Below are 20,545 nucleotides of genomic sequence, written 5' to 3'. Positions count from 1 at the left end.
TATATGAAAAATACTTTCACTTCTTAAAACAAATACATATAAAACAATAACTTATTACCTCCAGGAAAAAGAACTGGTTACCTTTTTTTTTTTTTAACCTTTTGGCATTCCTGTTCCCATCCCTTAAATAAATCAGTTATTTATTTGAAGCTGCTTTCTGTTCATTTCTCAAATAAGTATTCACTGCTGGGGTTACTAGCCTTCACAATTATAACATTATTGTAACTAGTCAAAAATGAAAATAATATGATTTTGCTTAACTTCTTTTTAATACAGATGGCTTAAAAATAAAAAGAACCAGTGTCTTTCTATTGTAATCTTATAAATAGCCTTCTAACCGTCTTGTATTTTTTATAAGCTTCCTACCACTCCCCTGTTGTAGTAAACTTCAGAAAAGGTTGCGATTCCAAAGGGCTGCCTACCAACTGAATGGCATCCTGGCCTCGGCAGGCTGAGCGCCTCATTCTGGCTGCTCTCACTCCCTCTAGCGATGGCAAAGCTCATCTGTCTGATCACCCAGTTACCTCACTGAACGAGAGCTTGGCGAAGTCCTGCCCATCTATGACATCACCCCCTTCTTCAACCACTGCGAGGTGAAGCTTTAACTTCAGACTTGGAGGTGGGCTGTGCAGTAAACTGGAATGCTGTCCCTTGCTCGCTCCTCAGTGGAGGCGTGATCTGAACAGGACCAGCTCAGCCTGCAGCTGCCGTTGGCTTTGTGTGGACTGGACGCCGAGCTGGGCAGAGGGGGAGGGTTATTACTCCAATTCCCAGGCAGTGGAATTACAGCTAGAGCGGCAGAACATATGGGATTGCTTTTTCTCGCCTTCCCGGTAAGTGTTTCCCATGTTTTTCCTTATGATTGTCCCAGAAAGTTTGCTTGGTTTTACTCTCTAGAAAGAAATTACTTGGTATCATGAGGCATCCAAATACGAACGTTTGCTCTGTCACCAGGACGAGCAATGTATGTGCGTGCAAGCCAGCAAGGAAAAATTGGACTGTTACAGCCAAATGCAAGAAGTTTCTTGAAACCTTTCTTTCATTAAAAAAAAAACTAATGATAAATGGCTATTTTCTGTCTCATGTCATTGCTACTTGAAAAGAGCCTTATAGAAAACATTAAGTTGGAAAATTAAATGTTAGATGTTAAAGAGTACGAGGCAGATTTTTTCACAGAGAGGAAAGCGAAAGGTCTTGCTAACTTGGTGTGTACTGTATGTGTGGTATGATCACCAATTGCTGCTTTTACAACTGTGAAAGAAAATCAATAATCCCTCAGCCCATAAGTACGCAGTACATGAAAAGCATACATCTTGCTCACAGCTAGCCCAGCTACTCCTGGAGACTTATGTGCCTCTGGAAGGATTAAGAGCTACACCTAGATTTTAAAGCTTGCACTGCTATCCTGCCAGAGCTGCTTCAAGCATTTCAGGCTTGCAAATCTCAACTAGTGAACTCAACTCCGAGGAGGGGGAGACTCTCTTACAAACCATATCCCCTCTCCAGAAGAACGCCAAAAATCCATTGCTTGGGCAAATGTAGTATGTGACTAGCATAGTAATTGGCAAAGTCTACTCAGAAAAACTAACAAAGCTCAGCCTGGAAGTTAAGCCTGATGTATGCAGGGATTTCAGTGTGGCAGGGGGTAAAAAATGAGTAGAGCCCTCCAAGTGGGATATGCAGAGTATCCATTCACTTGCAACTTATAATGGGAAAATCTTATATTGAAAGAAATATTTTTATACAACAAAGCTTTCCAAAAGTAGTTAAATGTATCTTCTCAAGAAAATTTTTTTTCAGTGAATTAGATCTGAAACAAAATGGTTGCATAGAGGTAAAAAGTACAACAGGCCTATATTTTCTCAATATCTGGGGGTTTGATTGTTATGTATTTATTGAGAATTTAAAAGATTTTTTAAAAGCCTTGATATGTGCCAATCATGGAACCAAATTCTCCAATGGTTTTAACAATTAACTATTTTAAATTTTCTTAATAAATCTATCTGCTCTAAAATGCACACATATGTTCCTTCGTTATAGCAGGAAACAACATGAATAAAGCCACTAGAAAAGTGCTTCAGCTGTAGCAATGCCTTTCATTTATCCCCGACAACATAGGAATATCCTGACCAGCATAAACATAAAGAATGAATTTGTCTGTTTTCAGATAGGACCACTTATGTCTGCCCCAAAGTGACAGATGACAGATACCCATGTCTCTTGAAATGAGTAAAGAAAGAAATGAACCTTTTAAAAGTACTACAAAATATTAATATTACCGCTACTACCAATATTAATAATAATATGCCAGGTTTTAATCTATAAGAAGATTAAATCAGAGATATGCCACTTAGTTTGCAGATATATGTGTGTGTATACACAACATATACACACACATACACAAATACATACATATATTAGCCTGAAATAAAAAACAGCGTTACAAAAACATGGTTGCATGTATTTTAAGTAGGAAAAGCACGTCTAATTTCTTCTTTAAATAGAGCACTGCCAAAAATATATCTAGTCCAAGGATCAGAAAAGATATTATTGAATGAATAAACAATGAATTCATTAATATTGTGTATAATACTATCAGTTATTAATTGGGCTTTTCATTCCCCCCCGTTTTAACTCAATTATGGTTATGTTCAAAATGCCCAATTAAACACTTCCTAAACATTAACGTTTGTGGAATATATAACTGGGCAGCAAGTAAAGTTTTTACAAAAAGAAGAAAAACAGAGAGAAAATTTGTCATAACTGAATGTGGCAGTAAAATAGAAGGTATGTTTCTTTTGCTTTCAAGTGTTAATTAAGGAGCCTCCAATTCCATCAAAACTTTTTCAGAGCTAAATGAAGCGGTGTGAAATAAATTTGGTTGAAATCTTGTGGCTGTCAGACTTTGTTAGCAAGCTATTAATTATCTTTACCCCAGTTTCTTCTCTAGACTATATTGCCCAATCAAATAGAAACTCCAATTACATTCAGCACCTCCTGCCTAGGGACACAAGACCCTAATGAACACTCAGTGTCTCCAGATGAAAAATACAATTTTCATCTTTAAACATGCAAGTGCACTGCAGAGAGATTTGTCTCTGCTTTTCTTGGCCACAGACACTAGGGCTTCCTCTTCTTTCTGAATTATTTTGAACAATTTTAAACCCTACAAAAATCAGTAGCAGAGAACTTGCCTTGTATTAATGTCATATGAATGCTTCTTTATGCTTTTATTTTAGATATGCCAAATGTTCATACCAATATTAAATTAAATCTGGTCATTAGAAAAAAAAATTGGTTTAAAACTGCCATTTCAGTGGATCTTAACTTTTCCCCCTATTTTTAAGGTGGCTGGGCTACATAACAAAGAATGTGTTTAATGCCAAGATCCAAGACTAACTTAAAAATTTTGATTAAACCCCCTTAAATATTCTTTTATTCAACCAGTTTATTTTAATAGTATTATAAATAATTGTTGACAGTCAAATGAAGACCACTATAAATGAAGTCAACGAGGGAAATAAGATTCAGTAAATTTTTCAAAGCCTGTAACTTCTTCCCTCCTTTTCTCCTCAGTCCCCCTTGCCTCCTACCCCCACCTTTTGCCCCAGAGGCCTTTACTGTTCTTCTCAACGGGAGGCTTTGTTGTAATTAAACCAGAGGAAAACTGGCTGGCAGCAGCCAACATGTGACTTAGGGCTTCTGAAAGCAGTGTTCTGGTAGAGTGTACCACCCCCCAGCGGGCAAAAACTCTACAGTAAATCTCTAAGCAGTATTAATTCTCCAAAGTGCATTTTTCTCTTCAGAGCATTAAAAGGGCGTTTTCTCGACTCTTTCTAACATTCCACCATTTCAAAAACTTATCACAAGTCAACAAACAAATTTCCATCAAGGAGATGGTTTGTAAATGTCTTCTGGAAAAAGCCTTCTGCCGCTTAAGAACCGAAATAGGAATATACATTTCAGAAAGCATTTTCCAGTTTCAGAATGCAGATCAACATCGCTAAATTTGGTAAACCATCACACTAAAAAACAGTCTGAAAGCCATGTTTATATTGCATAGGAGAGCAGGTTTCAGGACTTTGACTTGTCTGTTGACAAGAGCACCAGAGAAAACAGATTTTAAGCAAAAAAGAATGAAATGTAATCTAAGCAGCAGCTAAAGTTGCATTTGTTTAACATATGCATAATCTCTTTTCCTAGCCCCCAAATCAAGTGTCAGGAATGTATAAAAAGCTCTCTCCAGGTATTAGTCTGCTTAAATGAGAGAAAGGAGAAATTGCGCTCTCTTGACGAGACAATGACAGCTTTTGTTCTTTATTCTTTCACTTTTCACGTGCACAAGTTACCGTGGCAACTTTGAAAAGAAAACCCAGAGACCACATTTGGTTAAACACCATTTTTAAAGTGTGCCACTGGACTGTGGATTGATCAGTTTACGTGTTGATGATTTTCTTCCTCTTCATTTGGTTTAAATCAACAATACTCAACTCTGACATGAAAAAAACAAGGTGTTTTTTATGATTATGGATGTTATCTTCCAGCCCAGTGCTTGGCACACAGTAGACCCAAATATTTGTTCTACTAGAGTATGGAAACTTGAATAGTAGAAATTTAAAGCATATCAACCAAATTGTACTCACAACACTGAAAAAGGCATTTCAAGTTTGCAGTGGGAAAATGTGGTTTAACAAAGATAAGCATAGTTTTAATTGTAATTGCTTAAAAGTCAATGCAAACTTAAAGCTTGTCCCCTGCCCCAAGCTCTCTACTGCTCACCTTTACCAGCCTCTAAATTAATACCTTATTCATTCTTATAAGCCATGGTTTTCTAACTCATTTAGTCTGGCTTAATATCATAAAGGAAGCAGCCTTCACTGTGATGAAAGATAACATCCCAGTTTGCCTTTTTGTTTTAAGGATGCTCAGTTTAACTTTATAAGCCAAAACAAATGAAGCAGAATTAGATTCATTTATCACAAACCTATTGGGGAAAAGAACCAGTAACATAAAAGGAGAAAGTAAAAATACTTTGCTTTGGAACTTTCATCCCCTATTTGCATAAATGAAACAAACCTTACAGGCCAGAAAATAGTCTGGATAAAACTACGTAAGGAAAGGCACACTTGCTTCTCTGCCTCTCAGCAAACCCTTCAGACTTCATGACTCTCAAGAGGAGAGTTAGAGGTCCTTCTGCTTGCCTGGCATTAAACAAAAGAATTGGAACTTTCCTGAAATCTGATGATCGTGGAAAATTTAACTACCAGACAGGCTGCTTAGAAAGCATTTTGCTGTCACTATCAACTAACCTGATGTACTCCAGTTTTTCAGTTTAACCATCCACGTAGTTTATTTGAAATATCATTTGTCATTACAAAGACTTAGCATTCATAGGTTGATCATTTTGTTGAGCTTTCTAGCAGCAATTTAAACCTTCATGAATAAATTACTTTCCTAATACTCCAAATTATGATTGTATAAATTCCAGTTTACCTAGAAATATTCACAGACTTGGATAAATTTGAGTAAGCATACGTTTTCTTCAATCTCAAGGTTTTACTCAAAATAATAATGCAATTAACTTCGATTAAGAGTTCTACATGCCTTTCTACTTTTAGATTTAATATTTTTAAAAGTTTCCCAGAGAGTTAAGAGACCCTGATGTGAGGCAAAGCATTAAAAAGAAACGAAAATCTCAAAACTCTATACTCGATTTAAGATTTTTTTTTAAGTGAGCAATGATTTCAAATCAAAGTCCATTTAAATCAAAGGGAGCAAATAAAGGATTTAGGAAGTTAGCACTATCAACATATAATCTTAATCTAAGTGTTCAAAACATGAGAAATACCTTGTCATCTCAAACATTCCCACCTCCAAAATATTGTAGTAGCAAAGAAGGACTCATATAAACATGTAGATTACCTCAAGTTCTTGACTTTATTTAAATACCAGTTTTCTATTCAGATACAACTTCTTCAATTATGTTAGTTTTCTTAAACTATCTCAAAATGATAGCATCTTTATCTATTTACATTCTTTTAAGTATATCATGGAAATCAACTGGAGGCTTCTTGCAGATGTGATTACATTATAAATGCATTTTTAAAAATCCACAATTTTTATTTATAAAGATAAACTGAATAGGAAAATCCATATTAAAAATCTGATTTACCAGTGAGGCGATTATGTTTTTCTTCTTTTTGCTACAGTTCTACATGCTATATACTGAAGCAATGATACAATTAAAAACAAAATTTAAACATTCCTTTAAATAACCAGGGCTCCATTTATGTTTCCCCCCAAGTTACCCCATTAACAATATTTTTCTAAAAGATCGATTCCTTTTTGTTCAGAAGTAATGGCCTCTTTCAAGCCTATGCAGACATAAAGGCTCTGAAGTCAGTGTTGTGGAAACCAGGCCACAGTGTCCATGCCAGTGGGGATCATTTTTCTTTTCATCAGTCACATTCAACTACAATGTCTTTATGTGCGTGAATATGTAGAGCCAGCTCGGAAAGAGGGAAGTCTAAGCATGGGGACAGGATCACCTATTTTAGATGGAGAGACCATTACAGCCTCTAATATGCAAAATAAAACAAAACTGTTTAGCACTATAGGTTTTAAATATAAAAAGTCAGGAGAAGATATAAAATATAAGATATAAAACACAATCAAGCATGCATTGAACTGTTTGAGCTTAAGTAAAGGGAGTAAGAACTTGTGAAGGAAGCTTCATTTTTCAAAGAGTATCCTTCTCTCCAGAGAAACATGCTTTATATTTTTGCCTTTTGTTTTAACGCAGTCTGGGGAGAAAAGAATGGCATTTTCCAAGAATTTAATGAGATTTCAGGCTTTCTGTTAATCCACATTATTACCACTATTGTATTAATGGCAATGTGAGTTTGCATATCAAATAGAGCAGAGGAAGCAGTTTCACAAATGTAAAACAGAAAAATAAACAAATTAATCTTCCTTCTTTTCACACCAATTTAGAATATTTTTTCTTTCTCTGAGCTAAAAATGTGAAAATCAATACATATTCTTGGAGCTTGAATTGGTGAAATACTTACAGCTCAGCTACAAGCTTTAGCTCTGGTTATCATTATGATCATCACCTTGCACATACTCTAGGCTGACCAACGGTTTTTAAATTCCCATTCGTCAGATTAATCTTTTCAACTTTAGAGTATGTCCTGGTGTATGAGAAATGGCCAGCTATTGGCAACATTTTAAGCAGGTTCTCACCTGTGATTTTTATAATGGTTTTGATTAGTTTTTAATGCAGTTCAACAAAAGTAACTTTTTTAAATTGTTTTAAATTTTTTCTTAAATTTACTCAATTACTTTATATGTTGAATAATTTTCAAGCTTAGAAAACATTTACAGAAGATACTTTTTAAAGTAACATTGTAATTATAACTTCACAGCTTGCTTTTCCATTTTCACATACCAAGAAAGTAACAGTTTTCAAGAAAATACTCCACTGAAATTCAACAATAATGAGCAAAACCCTAAAGGCATCACTGTAAAACCTCACATTAAACAATAAATCACTTAAACTTTCCTTTGTGGGCACTTTGCAATATTTACTAGAGACTACTTTATCCATCTGCTAACTGCTATTCTTATTTCAAGTTGCCTAAATAATAAATTAAATGTATCTGTAATTTTTTTTCAGTTTTCTTCTGTTAATGCAGTCTATTAGTGTTGATATCTGGTGACAAACTAAAAGAAATCAAACTTTCAAAGAGAACCAGAAACACAAATTTTGGCCTTATTTAACATTCGCTTTCAGTAGTGTTTGAATTCTGGAACAGATGCTATCCTTGTTGGATGCTAGGTAATTACTGGGGGAGAAGCAAATTGCTTCTACTTTCAGGGTCAAATATTTCCACGATACCTTAATGAACCCTACTTGTATAGAAAGCCCCTGAGTGGGTGACCTTGCGTAACAGATACTGATCCTACCCACCTCCCCTGTCTACCCCCCAAAATTGTCATACATATTAGATAATGAACAAAGCAGTCATCATTAAAATCATGAGTCTCTTTGGTAAAGCCTTAAGCCCTTTCAGAAGTGAAAAAGACAGTCATTGGAGATTGGCATGTTCCTGTCTGAACCTAGAGAGAAATGCCTTGTCAGCTTTTGATATGCTTTCCTAACGGTCATTACAAGGAGACATTGAAATAGCTTCCTTTCTGTCCCAAATACAGTTTCTCAAGTTCAGTTTGCTAAAAATTGTATTCTCCTGAAAAAAATACTATGACTTGAACTTCTGTCCTGCCTTTTGGCCAACAATACCTGAGTAACTTGAGTTTCAAGATCATCAACTAGCCCTTAAAAACACCTCTAAGGAGGAAGGCCATAGTGTCCACATTCTGCAATTGGGAAAATTGAGGCCTGCAGGAAGAATTAAACAGGGCACCGGGCAAATCAAAAGATTTGCTTCTAAAGCAAACCCTTTTCAACTCTTTAAATTGTAGATTGTATGACTTTGTAAAACTATGTTCAGAAATGTCTAAAATGTTACCATGGCATTTCTGTCAAAAATCCTTGTTATGTCTTTGTTCACCTCTTTGATGTGTACTTGTTTTCTTTTTAAACATTTTATCATTTTCTATCTAAGATTTAAAAGTGAACTTTTAAAGATTGGCCTGACCTGAATTCAAAATCTATGGAAGGGGCTTACTGCCTCTTGAATGAAGCTTTGCTTCTGATTTGTTGAACAATCAGTTAACAATTGAAATTATCTATTTGGTGACAATCTCAACTTTGGCTTCCACTTTATTTATATAAATGGGAAGTAAAAGACAAAGAGGTCATCTTATCCCTTTGCAACAACTACTATGACGAAAGATGTGTTGCTTAAAGAAAGAAGTGAAGTTAAATTTCTAGGAAATTTCTCTAGTGTGTTAATGTTCATTGTTAATAGTTCATTAAAACATTTTACTTTCACAGGAGATGCTCAGACCCAGTGTATTTCAAGGAACAGAAACATAAAGGAAATCTAGTATGCTTCCTTTTTTTTCCCATGAAGAATATTTGAATTAAGTTTTTTTTTACCTCTTGAAAGAATACCTGTTCTTTCATAACCTGTGACTGCACCAGCTATTCTGAGAAAGCAGCAAGAAGCAAAAGCTGGAAATAGCTATTTCACAGCAGGTAATCACACCTCAGGATGTAGCTACTGTACAAAGTTTATACTTGGATAATACTGGATGGGAATAAAGGTGGGGGGTAACTGCCTGAAAAACCTATTACTATACAGGTCTTAGCATCATGAATGGCTTTCTTCATGAGGATCTGAAGTTACTATCTCTGACCACATTGCACAGAAGAGCCAATAAGAATTTCAAAGAGAGCAGTTTCCACTAAGGGAATTAAGCTACACAAAAGGAACCTTCACACAGAAACTCTATAAGAAAGGAAAAAAAAATACATAGGAAACCATGTGTTCTACATAGTAACAGGAAACTGAATTGTTTCTGGTCCCCACTTTAATAAGCTTGCCCACCACGCTGAACCGCAGCTGGAATGTTCATTGACAACAGCAAGCCTGATCTGGAGGTGTGTGCGGCATAGGATTACTTGAATAAACAGTGAAGAATATTTCCAAGGACTAAACAAGAGTTTATAAGTCCCAGCCCCTCACCAGGAAAATAATATATGCGCATTGGATTTTCACTCACGCAAAATTTATCCACATCGTTCAATAAGGTAGGAAAAATATTAAAGTCTTTTATTTTCATGCCTGAAATTATAAAGGCTAATTAATACCTAAAGGTGCTGAAGAAATTATATTACACAATAGATCAGTACAAAACTATAATTCTCCAGCCATGGAGAATGTTGAATAATATTTTAGATTAGAACTTGAAGAAAGATAAATGCATTGTGAAAACATGTTATGAGATAGAATGTAATGAAAAATGTTCATAAAGCCATTAAACCATGTAGTACAAAACATACAATAAAATGGGAGAAAGAAAGAGCTAGCTTAACATGAAATGGAATTTTCCACTTAGATTAGCTAGATGTATTAGCTGTATATCTTTCCTTCCCTAAAGTAAATGAAAAAGATTCCTTCTGATTTTCTTGCTAGAAATACCTATCTCACATGTTTAATATTAATAATCAAAGAAAAATAACATCAATAATCAAAGCAAACACTTGGCTTTACTGGGATTCAGGATCTCAAGAGATTTGTAACTATTCCTGAATAGTAAGAGAATAGATTTTTATGACTACAAATTTTACAGTTGTGCAGTCTACCTAATAGAAAGCAGATATAAAATTTTCGTTCTTAGGAACAGTAACATTATTATCTTTAAATATAACAAATCATATTCATATGTGTCAATTCATTATGAGTATTAAGAAAAAATTAGAAATCTGACTAGCTTGGTCAATGACTGGCTACAAAACTGACATAAAGTATTATGAAAATGCTTTAGAATATTCAATAAAACTAATTATATTTAACATTTCAAAGTCAGATAGATTTGGGACATAATACTTAATACCAGAAACATTTAAGGTAAAAAGATTATGTGATTGTGTTTGTTGTTAGCTAGCAATAAAACGTAAGCATGCAAAAAAAAAAAAATTAACTAATAAAAATGATTACAGATGTTGCAGTTTCCATATCTATTTTGAATACCATTTTAAGTATGCTGGCCTGATGGTTTTCTGTCTTTTTTTTTTTAACTCACTCCATTTTAGGGCTCTGAAACTACCTTGTGTAAAGACCTCAACACTGCTGACCATGATCAGCCCAGCCTGGAGCATCTTCCTCATCGGGGCTAAAATTGGGCTGTTCCTCCAGGTGGCACCACTATCAGTTATGGCTAAATCCTGTCCATCTGTGTGCCGCTGTGATGCCGGTTTCATTTACTGTAATGATCGCTTTCTGACATCCATTCCAACAGGAATACCAGAGGATGCTACAACTCTCTACCTTCAGAACAACCAAATAAATAATGCTGGCATTCCTTCAGATTTGAAAAACTTGCTGAAAGTAGAAAGAATATATCTATATCACAACAGTTTAGATGAATTTCCTACCAACCTACCAAAGTATGTAAAAGAGTTACATCTGCAAGAAAATAATATAAGGACTATCACTTATGATTCACTTTCAAAAATCCCCTATCTGGAAGAATTACATTTAGATGATAACTCCGTCTCAGCTGTTAGCATTGAAGAGGGGGCATTCCGAGACAGTAACTATCTCCGGCTGCTTTTCCTGTCCCGTAATCATCTTAGCACAATCCCCTGGGGTTTGCCCAGGACTATAGAAGAACTCCGCTTGGATGATAATCGCATATCCACCATCTCATCACCATCTCTTCAAGGTCTCACTAGCCTAAAACGCCTGGTTTTGGATGGAAACCTGCTGAACAACCATGGTTTAGGTGATAAAGTTTTCTTCAACCTAGTCAACTTAACAGAACTGTCACTGGTACGGAATTCCCTGACTGCTGCACCAGTAAACCTCCCAGGCACAAACCTGAGGAAGCTTTATCTTCAAGATAACCATATCAATCGGGTGCCCCCAAATGCTTTTTCTTATCTAAGGCAGCTGTATCGACTTGATATGTCCAATAACAACCTAAGTAATTTACCTCAGGGTATCTTTGATGATTTGGACAACATAACCCAATTGATTCTTCGCAACAATCCGTGGTATTGTGGGTGCAAGATGAAATGGGTGCGTGACTGGTTACAATCACTACCTGTGAAGGTCAATGTGCGTGGACTCATGTGCCAAGCCCCCGAAAAGGTTCGGGGAATGGCTATCAAGGACCTCAATGTGGAACTGTTTGATTGTAAGGACAGCGCAGTTGTAAGCACCATTCAGACAACCACTGCAACACCCAACACAGTGCATCCTGCTCAAGGACAGTGGCCAGCTCCAGTGACCAAACAACCAGACATGAAGAACCCCAAACTCACTAAGGATCAGCGAACCACGGGGAATCCAGCAAGAAAAACAATTATCATTACTGTGAAAGCTGTCACCTCCGACACAATTCATATCTCTTGGAAACTTGTCCTACCTATGACTGCTTTAAGACTCAGCTGGCTCAAACTGGGTCACAGCCCAGCGTTTGGATCTATAACGGAAACAATTGTAACAGGAGAACGCAGTGAATACTTGGTCACAGCCCTGGAGCCTGATTCACCCTATCGAGTCTGCATGGTTCCCATGGAAACCAGTAACCTCTACCTATTTGATGAAACTCCTGTTTGTATTGAGACTGAAACCGCACCCCTTCGAATGTACAACCCTACAACCACCCTTAATCGAGAGCAAGAGAAAGAACCTTACAAAAACCCTAATTTACCATTGGCTGCCATCATTGGTGGGGCTGTGGCCCTGGTGACCATCGCCCTTCTCGCTTTAGTGTGCTGGTATGTTCATAGGAATGGATCACTCTTCTCAAGGAACTGTGCATACAGCAAAGGGAAGAGAAGAAAGGATGACTATGCAGAAGCTGGCACCAAGAAGGACAACTCCATCCTGGAAATCAGGGAGACTTCTTTTCAGATGTTACCGATAAGCAATGAACCCATCTCAAAGGAGGAATTTGTAATACACACCATATTTCCTCCTAACGGAATGAATCTGTACAAAAACAATCACAGTGAAAGTAGTAGTAACCGAAGCTACAGAGACAGTGGTATTCCAGACTCAGATCACTCACACTCATGATGCTGGAGGACTCGCAGCATACCGTGTTTCGTTTTTTTTAAACCTAAGGGAGGTGATGGTAGGAACCCTGTTCTACTGTAAAACACTGGAAAAAGAGACTGAGAAAAGCAATGTACTGTACATTTGCCATATAATTTATATTTATGAACTTTTTATTAAAAGTTTCAAATTTCAGGTTACTGCTGCGATTGATGTAGTGGAGAAGCCTGAACACAATTCTATATTTTAGTACTTTTTAGTAATTTGTACTGTATTTTCCTTGCAAATATTGAAGTTATAAATCATTTACTTTGTGTTCTACTGAGTAAGATGACTTGTTGACTGTGAAAGTGAATTTTCTTGCTGTGTTGAACAATCAGAACTGCGTTCACATGAGATCCTTGTAGTATAAGCACAGGCCATTTTTCACTTTGGTATTAATGTAAAAAAAAAAACTGGCTGAATGAGAAAAATTAAATTTCAAAAGGTAGTTATGAAATAATGTTCCAATTATTAAATTTGTATTCCAGTGGTATTCAATAATCAAAATATGTGAAGTAATGGGCAATATCAGATTTGCTGCATAACTCCATTTTTACCCTGAGCAAATTAGATATCCTTAAGAAAGTAAACATATCTTCTGAACTGAATCCATCAGCTGGCATAAAAGGAGTGTGAAGTCTGCTGTTGTTAATGCCATTGTTAACAAAGCTTTGAGAATAAAGGACTTCACAAAAACAATACTGTAAGCGTGCTTCCAGGTTAGGGGGAAATCTGTACTTAGGAAAACATGAAAACATAGACTCGCACAGCGTAATGAACACAAATCTCAGAATTGCATTCTGGTTTTGCCTATACCATCCTGATTTTTGAAAAGTCAACTCTAAAGACACAATTGTTCATGTTTATGATGTTTTTATCATAAAGGATGTCAAAAAAAACCTTACACACATTAAAAAGGTAGCATAACCATAAGCAATTCCCCTCAGCAATGAAGAGAAAGTAGTACTTTAAATGAGAATTTAAAAGAAAAATGAATACTAGAAATTAAACTTAGATCTGGTTTATGTGAAACATTTTAACACTGTACATAAACGTTCAATTTACGTTCACAATGATCAAGAATACTGCCCATTACTGTCACAGTTTTCCAGATATTACATAATTAACTTGTAATGTAACATTTCTTTCCAGCTTCCTACTGAATTGTGAGCTATTACTTGTTTAAAAACCTCATCACTTTTCTGTTGCCATGATTTTTTTTTTCCCAACAAAAAACCAAAGTGCATTGTACGCCCTTTGGCCAGTCTTGTATGTGCCTTGATCCAACGCTACATGTATTCAGCTTTTAAAACTCGACAAATTTTTCATACTTCCTTAAATATGAAAAATTGTGGTCTTATTGCTGAATAAAACAAAAGAAAGGACAAAATAATTGTGCTTGCTTTTTCGGGATTATGTTACTATCACTAAAGTAGCAAACTGCCCAGCACATTAGTCCTAAGTACCCCCCTGTATTTTTCTAGGCATAAAAATAAATGTTGGCTACAAATAAAAAAAATAGCAATATCTTGAGCTTGTGTATCATTTTACTTAAGGGTTCAGCGTTTCATGCATAAACGAATATCCTAACAGTCTTTTGGAATACTCTTACAGAAAACTTCAGAAGTGGTTTTGTGACCTTCCAGTCTTTGTACACTGCTGCTGTTGTCCTGGTTGATACTTTAAGGTGGTTTTTGAAAAATTAATATTTTTTAAAATAGCTTTTTGGTAGTATGAGTTGGCATCAGAGGATCTGATATCCCAGATTTACCACTTACTAGGTATGTGAAAACAAACCATTTACTCTCCCTAGCTTAGTTTCCTTATCTATACAATGGGGCTATTAATACCACCCACCTCACAGGGTTGTTGTGAGGATTAAATGAGACAATGTGCTTGGAAACTGTACAATGTTCAACAAAATACAAGTTACTACTATTATGGTCAAGCAGAGTGAGCCATGTGTTCCCAGTGGTTTGTTACATATCGCTGCTTCTACTACTCTGCTAACAAATATCTCCAACTGCCTATGAAACCTCATTTATTCATTTGCCATCTTCAAATGTTTCTCAATACTTTCTCTTTTGACTTCCTGTTAAGGATAGTTGTTTTCTAGGGATAACTTAGCAAAGAAAATGTGATTAACATTGGATACAGGGAACATTTTCTGAAGGAAGTTTGATTTTGCTTCCACAGGTTTTGAGTAGTTTAGCTACAAGCTCTGCCAGAAGTCAGGGAAAGGGCTGGATGGTTCCATAAAGTCCCTATACACCTGTGAGTTTATAAAAAGTCAAAAGCCAAGACTATTTTCCAGTTAGTATACCTTTCACGAGCACAGAAAATTTTATGTGTTCTGACACATGCATTTTAATTATTTTACCTGGGATAAATCAGAAATACGTTTTACACTAGCAAATAGAGAAAGCACTGAGAGGGTAAAAGTTTATTCTTTTACCTAGGCTTGCTATGAAATCCAAATACTTTGCTGAAATATATATATACTTTCAATAAATGACAAAACACAAATCTCCACCTTAAGGGACACTAAATTAATTACAGATACATATACATCTATCCCAAGCTAAATGTTCACAATTTTTACTGATCAGGTACTAACAAAGAAAAATGTAGGAAAAAAATAATTCAATCCTGAATATGCAGCTTATACATTTAACAAGAATACAATGGGGAAGCTACAAAAAAAATGAGGGAAAAATCACTCCCCTGCTGAACGTTTGACAAAAATCAAAAATTGTTTTTGAATGCAGGCACTTGTAACTGCATTAAATCACTGCACTTACACTCTCGTTCCCTATTAAGAACAACACTGTGTTCTTTCAGTGAGGCCTATTTATTAAAAGTATTCCCCTGTGCCAAAGGAACTAGTAAAAAACTCTGCTTTACTAACCCCATTTTCTGAGTAAAGCACATTTTATAGGTACATGCCAACATGACAGTTTTCATGAGGAGTCCAAAGAGACCCACGTGCTTTAAAGCACCTGAAGTGTGGGTGTTAAAAAGGAACCAATCCACCACTGAGTTCACTTTAAGATTAGCTCGTCTGCCCCTGAAAACAGTAGTGGCATTTACAATTCTAATTCCTTTCTCCTACTTAGTATGATTAGCAAATCTTAATTTAGCATAGTGTTGGAATTGAAACTACTGTACTTTATGCTTTTGGACTATTGATTAAATTAGCAAAAGAAAATAACTCATGATTATCAATCACTTTCTTAAGAACTTCAAAGTTCTTTACAAAAAAAATCTCAACAGCCAATGACCTTTACTGAGTGGTTTCTATATTATAAAATAGTAGGAGCTTTGCCTTCAAGAAGTGTGCTGTCTAGAGGTTGTAAGGCATTAAACAATCTAGTGAAAGTTATACTGTGACTGCAGTACAGACAAAACAATTACATCTATCTGGATGGATCAAGGAAGACCTCATGAAGGAGGTAAAACAAAACTAGGGCTGGTATTGAAAGATAGGATGGTATTTAAGGAGAAAGCAAGAAAAACAGATACTGGCCATGGAGGGAAAATGGTGAACAAAGTCATGGAGGCTGGAAAACAGTTGCAGTGCTTCTCGATGCTGGCTTTGGTCAGAATCACTTGGGGAGGCTCTTTATTAATTTAACCAGGCCGCAAACCAGACATACTAAATTTAAATCTCCCAGGTTAAGTTTGAGTATTTATATACTTTTAATTCCAAAGGTGTTTCTGCTGAGGTTGAGTACCACTGATTTAGGAGGTGTTTGTGGAAAGGCCAATAGTCCAGCTGAAATACAGGGTCCATGAAGGAGATAAAGCTGGACACATTTTTTTTATGTCAGGCTTATATTGTGTTAAGTGTGTTAAATTCCAAGCTGAGAAGTCTTCATGATATTCTTTGGCAATGGTTGTTAAGCAGGTGCATAAATAATCAATAATTTAGGGACATTTTGTAGAAATAAAGAATATTGCATGAAGGAAAAAGAAGGAGAAACTGGGAGTAAGAAGACAAGTTAGACGTCTATGCAGTATTCCAGGCAAGAGGAAATAAGAGCCTGAACAGTGAAATAGGGTTTTTAAAAAAGGTGTAATTCACAAGATACATGAAAGGTAGAATTTCTAGGAATTGGAAACTGAAGAAAGAATAAAAATTAAAGATAATTCTCAGCCTGAGTAAGTAAAATGTTGGTGAGGCAATTAATAATGATAGAAAATACTGGAAAAGCAAATGTCAGAGTATTTTGTACATAATGAGTTTGAATAGGTGACCATATGCACAGTACAGGTTTACACTGGCTGATTATTAGTAGTTCCGTCTTTGCCTTCCATAGTGACCCAATTTAGATGATAAATTATAATCACCATAGGTTTAAAGTACTTTTATGTTACCCCTCTGGAAATGCCTACCAGGAAGTTGGAAATGAGGGTGTAAGATCTTCGGCATCAAGGAAGGGAATCCATATCTAACAGCTTATTATTAAAGTTGAGCGGATGGATGAGATCACCAATAGAACGCGAGCAGAGAAAGAGAGAAAAGAGACAAAGGAACACCTACGCTTTGTAGGGACAGAAGAGGGAAGAGGAATACAAAAACAAACAAACAAAAAAACCGGAGTCACAAAGGGGAAAGATCATTTTGAGAAGAAAATATAATGAAATCAAGGAACTAGAAACATTTTTTTTTTTTTTTTTTGCGGTACGCAAGCATGTGGGATCTTCCTGGACTGGGGCACGAACCCATTTCCCCTGCATCGGCAGGCGGACTCTCAATCACTGCGCCACCAGGGAAGCCCCTAGAAACATTTTTAAAAGGAGGATGTCAAAAAGGTAGTCAGGAATACAGACTTGGAAGAGGAAACTGAATATGAAAAAAGAGGAGACCATCAGGGATTTTGAAGCAGTGTCAGCAGAGAAAGGAGGCAAAAAGCCTGTGTGATGTTGGCAGGATAATGAGAGATAAAGAAAACAAACAATGATTAAGTCTACTCTTTAAGAAGTTTGGAGGTGAAGCGATCTTGCTTGGTCGGTCATGTCGAGGATCAAGAGGAATAAAAAAGAAGTGAGTGCCAGGAAGGATATTTACTGACCTCAGGAATGAGATAGAGTTAGGAATCTACAATGAGGACAGGGAGCATATTTAACAGAAGTGAAGAAAATTGAGATGCACAAGAGGTGTGGTCCAAGTCATGGCTGTGACTCTAAGATGACTGAAGTTAAAGGCCGAGAAGCTGCAGTTTTGGAAGAGTCACTAGTGAGGAAGACACAATCACTCCAAGAGAGGGAAAGGGCTGGTATGCAGGTAAGGCTTATAAGACAAGCCCTAAGGAAGATGGGGAAATGTCCCAGAGATGAAGAAGAGGGAGAAGATGACGGATTTAGATGATGTCGATATAAAATAAGAATTTCAAAAGAAAGGACTTTGAATAGTGGTGAAAAACCAAAGTCAAGAAGAGGTCTTTCAGGGGAAGGGAAAATTTTTTTGAAACTCCCTACCTCTATTACACACCCCTCCCCTTCCCTAGTTGCATCAAATAGTGACAGTAAGAGATGCAACAGGTAACAGGGAAGGTGTCATCCTCAGGGAACAGACGTCAATTAATTCAAGGTGGTGGAAAGAATGCTAAGAGAAATGTGAGTAGCATGGGAAGCTGGAACCCAAAAGTAAAGGATTGAAATGGGCTCAGTGGAAGCATTAGGATATGGGCCAGAGAGGAGGTCAAAACCTCAGATGGAAAGAGACACAAAGAAGAAAAGGAGAGCAGAGGAGGGCACTGCACCTAGGATTCTAGCAGATGATCACAGTTTAAAAGGATGCTGGTCATGAGAGGTCGGTGGAAACCTCTGTTCTGAATAGTATAGACATTCTGAACAGATGAAAGAAAAAGAACTAGAATAACCAAATTAACATTCCTCTATTCTTTGAACATCAAAACAGATTTAAATCTAACTTTATCTCAAAGTGTTTCTGAAGAAGTATTTCTACCCACCCATGCAAATTTTTACCAGGCTTTCCCACAAGCATCATAGAATTCCAGGGGTAAGCAAATCACATTCTAGACCCCTCCCACTTCCTACCCACCATCTCATTTTTATACTATATGGGTGAAATGAGATTCAAAATAAATTTTAGGGCTATCTTGAAAGTTTTTTTTTTTTTTTTCTTTTTTAAGAGGCTTCAAAAGGAAGTATGCAGCCACAGGGGTGTGGAAGTTGGGGATAATGGGGTTTTACAGACTGTGTACACACACAAAAGCAGTGCTCCTTTTTCAATGCCAGCTGGTTGGGGGGGTGGGGAGGGCAGTCTAGGAAATTACTACCTAAAGTAATTACCCTTTTGAATGTACATCATGGCTCTGATAATTGTGGCATTACAAAGCTGAGGCTAGTTTATATCAATGTTCCATTAAAAAGCATGGAATCACTGCTGGAATTCCACATTTTAATTTCCTAGATGTGAAGACCAATGCTAATAATAATAAAACAGTAAAGACAAGGTGAAACAAAAGTCTAACAAACCTATCTTTTAAAAATATGTTCTACAAACATTAGCAATGTCTCACACACACAGTGGGCTTAACAAATGTCTGGTGACCACGCCACTGCTGCAGACACTGCCATTTGTTGGGGACTGTTCAAGCACAATGCTGTTTTATATATTTCAATCTTGTTTAATTCATACAGTAACTTTACAGGTAGGAATGATTATTTGTATTTTTCAGATGAGCATATTAATACTTAGAAAGTTTATGGAGTTAGATATTTTATTCATTCAACATTAACAATGATTTATTGTGCTTGGGTCTGAGTATATAGCACTGAACCATAAAGACATGGAGATTACAGTTGGAGGAGGCAGACATTCAGATATTAGACAAAAACCAAATGAACATAAAGTGAAAAATCATGACAGATGCCATGTAAGAGAAAAACATGGTGCATGAGTGAGTATAACATGAAAACCTATTTAGATTGGGTGGTAAGAGAAGCCTAAGACCTAAGGGATAAAGAGTCAGCCACGTGAAGAATGAGGTAGAGTGTTCTGAGAAGTTTAGTGAACTTAGGGATTAAAAAAATGTCAGGGGGCTCAAGCTCAGTGAGCATGACAGAGGTGAGATCAGCGAAGCAGGCCTGGATCAGTTCCTACAGGGTCTGGTAGGCCAAGGCCAAGGTAAAAAGTCTGGACTTCATTCTAGTATAAGAGAAGGCCATTGGAGGATTGTTAACAGAGGTTTGGGGAGAAGGAGGAAGAGAAGAATGATGTGTGGGGATCAGACTATCAGATCTCAATTGTAACAAAGTCACTAGCCACTGTATGGAGAATGAGTAACATGGAACAGGATGGTGGTAGTAAGAGGAGAGAGAGGAAAGATGCCAGGTATATTCTGGAGCTATAACAGAATCTTTCTTAAAGTTAGATAGTTAGCAAGTGGTAGAACAAGGATTATGTCTTCTCCTGAAGCTTGAGCTCTTAAACACTCTCTTTAAATAGTGAGCAGAAATATTTCTTCAATAACTTTAAAAAGGAGTTTCAAGTCCATAAAAAAAAATTATTTCACTTTACTGGTATAACAACTAGAAGACATTTTTAGGATTAAATCTCAAGACGTTTCAATGGTGCAAATGTGAATTTTTCTCCCAAGGCTTACAGACCTCTGCCCCATGATGCTGAATTATGACGTTTGGTGGTCACTAGTTAATGGCTGGAAACTATCCTGAGAATAACACTTGTCTTTCTTGCAGCTTTCAATAAATTTAAACTTGGAGTTGGCAGACAAATCTTTATGTTTGAGTCACTACAACACCTTCTCATGATCCCTTTG

General features: G+C 36.5%; 2 protein-coding genes across 6 annotated transcripts in view; one reads left to right on the top strand and one right to left on the bottom strand.

Moving 5' to 3' along the window:
- The window catches only part of MACROD2 (mono-ADP ribosylhydrolase 2), a 1,974,865-nt gene that overhangs the window by 1,660,780 nt on the left and 293,540 nt on the right, over positions 1-20,545 (bottom strand). The window lies entirely within an intron of this gene.
- Positions 594-14,402, top strand: FLRT3 (fibronectin leucine rich transmembrane protein 3). The gene is made up of 3 exons (XM_029221508.1): positions 594-833; positions 8,960-9,163; positions 10,724-14,402. The coding sequence occupies exon 3, from the start codon at positions 10,767-10,769 to the stop codon at positions 12,714-12,716; it is 1,950 nt and encodes a 649-aa protein (XP_029077341.1). The 5' UTR covers positions 594-833; positions 8,960-9,163; positions 10,724-10,766; the 3' UTR covers positions 12,717-14,402.

Source organism: Monodon monoceros, unplaced genomic scaffold (genome assembly GCF_005190385.1).
Source record: "Monodon monoceros isolate NGI ecotype Baffin Bay Population unplaced genomic scaffold, NGI_Narwhal_1 Super_Scaffold_13, whole genome shotgun sequence".
In the NCBI taxonomy this organism is placed as follows: domain Eukaryota; kingdom Metazoa; phylum Chordata; class Mammalia; order Artiodactyla; family Monodontidae; genus Monodon; species Monodon monoceros.
This window is presented reverse-complemented; position numbering and strand designations above follow the sequence as displayed.